This window comes from Myotis davidii, unplaced genomic scaffold, assembly GCF_000327345.1.
Source record: "Myotis davidii unplaced genomic scaffold, ASM32734v1 scaffold754, whole genome shotgun sequence".
Lineage (NCBI taxonomy): Eukaryota > Metazoa > Chordata > Mammalia > Chiroptera > Vespertilionidae > Myotis > Myotis davidii.
The window spans coordinates 662,019-664,231 of NW_006286241.1; the positions used below are offsets into that span (position 1 = coordinate 662,019).

General features: G+C 34.0%; 1 protein-coding gene across 1 annotated transcript in view; it reads left to right on the forward strand.

Moving 5' to 3' along the window:
* The window catches only part of LOC102770638 (serologically defined colon cancer antigen 8 homolog), a gene marked incomplete at its 5' end in the record, with an annotated part of 117,418 nt that overhangs the window by 50,217 nt on the left and 64,988 nt on the right, over positions 1–2,213 (forward strand). Inside the window, one exon of the mRNA XM_015559921.1 lies at positions 1,961–2,077. Coding sequence (XP_015415407.1) covers positions 1,961–2,077 — 117 coding nt within the window. The remainder of the gene's footprint in view (positions 1–1,960; positions 2,078–2,213) is intronic.

Sequence of the window (2,213 nt, forward strand, 5' to 3'; positions counted from 1 at the left end):
TTTCAAGTGATTTACATTAGGAAAGGGAGCCTAATTTTTCTTTTTCTTTCTTGACTTTAATCAAGCTAGCAAATGTAGACGTTTAAAAATATCATATTTATCCACATAATAGATGTGTTTGTGTGAAGAGAGGGGTAGAAGTAGGAGAACTGATGCAGAGGCATGGAAATGGCTAACCCAGATTTGTAAATGAAAGCTAGGGCAGGAGTTTTCAGTTCATCGGAGGCAAAGAACTTTCTGTTGAAATGTGTACAGTCAAGAATGAGCATAATCTGTCCTTATAATTGTCCAAAGGGACTCAGGCATCAGAGGAGTGCCTTGAGATTGCTTCCAACCTCAAGATAACATAATTCTGGTCCAATTTAGTCGATTTATTTTAGATAGAATTTAAATGTTATGGATAAACTTGGCAAATGCTAAACTGAAAGTAGTAAGGCAAGGGAACTTTAAAAGGAAAATGAAGGGAGAAAATAATTTTCAATAAGACCTAATGCTTAGACATTTGTTACATATAATAATTTTGTGTTGGTGTTGGGTTTTAAACACTGTGATTGTATAATTGTTGTATAATTATTATTTTCTGGTATTATCAAGTTGGATATTTTCATTTCATTTGTGTATGTAAATCAAATCGATTGAAACAGTGAAGAACAGCGAAGAAATAAAGTAAATTAGGGACCCTCTATTTTTTTTCTGTCACTCTTAATTTCTAAATGTTATTTAGCTTTAAAAGTAATGCCTTTATGTAAATTACTAATTTTTTGAAATGGGAAAGATCAACTCACACACTGAAAGCATTTGAGTTTCAAATAGAATCTTTAGTAATTTTATTCTTTTTCTAGCTTATGAGGGCCACGGGGGGAAAGCTTATTGGCTTTTTCTGTCTTGTCACTATAACTTTGGAATAAGATTAGTTTATTTTTTAAAATATGTTTTATTTGAACATAGGAAATGCATACAGGTTTTCTAAGATTCTAGTACCTCAATATGTATGGTACTAATTTCCAAAATTCTAATCATCATTTTTAGAGAAATACCAAATTTGAAAAGGTTTCAGACAAGTATAACCATTGCAGGACACATGATTTTTAAAACTCGTCTTTGTCCATTAGGGGCTGACTGAGCAGAATCGTGTATTCATCCATCTCTCTACAGGTTTTCAGTTCTCCCAGAGGCTTATCATTTCTTTACATAGATTTATCTGCTAATTGAATTTTCCAAATATAGTCATGTCTGTAGAGATGGCAGATGGAAAACAAAACTGTAGGAACGACACTTTTAAGATACTATGTGTGTGCATTATTTAATGATACATTAGAATTATTTCCCTTAAATGTACACTTTCCTTTTATGCTAAATCTACAGTTACAATGCAGAATGTGCTTAGTTCCAGCCCATGACCTTTACCAGGCGATCTTTCTTAATTTAAATACTGTGTTGTGCATGAAAAGATTGGCTTCATCTAAAAAGCTTACAGTTAATATGGGCTACTACACCTATCAATAATATAGTCTAATAGCAGAGACAAAAATTTCTTTATAAATTTTCTAAGATAAAAGCCTACCTCTAAAGTCTTTAAAGGAAGGTTTTATAATAGAGAGAGTCCATTTAATCATAACAGTTTAAATGAATAATAGCATAGCTTAATATTTTCTTTTTTTATATTTTATTGATTTTTTAAAACTATGATTACATAAGAAATCACGGACACATTCCTTAAATTCCTTAGTGTGCATTTCTTTATCTATAGTTTGAAATTGTTATGTTCAGTAATACCTGCTGTTGCCTCCACATCTTCACAGAATATTACATTGAATATTCTCTAAGGAAAAGTGCCATTCTCAGAAAAGTTGTGGTGTTTTTCATTTACGTGCCCTCTAGGGGGCACCAAAAGATCTAATTGCAGACATTGGCTGGTAGATTCCAGCAGCTATTGATCTAGTTTTTATAAATCTAACAGGTGTGTGGGGAAATGCGCTACCAATTGAATAAAATCAAAATGGAGAAGGATGAGGCCGAAAAGGAGCACAGAGAGGACAGAGCCAAAGCTAAACGGGATCTTGACATGAAAGACCAGGTAAGCGATGGCACAAGGGAGCAGCCATGAGGACATTCATGCTCTATCTCAGTGGCTCTCAACCTGTGGGTCGCGACCCTTTGAGGGTCGAACGACCCTTTCACAGGGGTCGCCTAAGACCATCGGAAAACACATC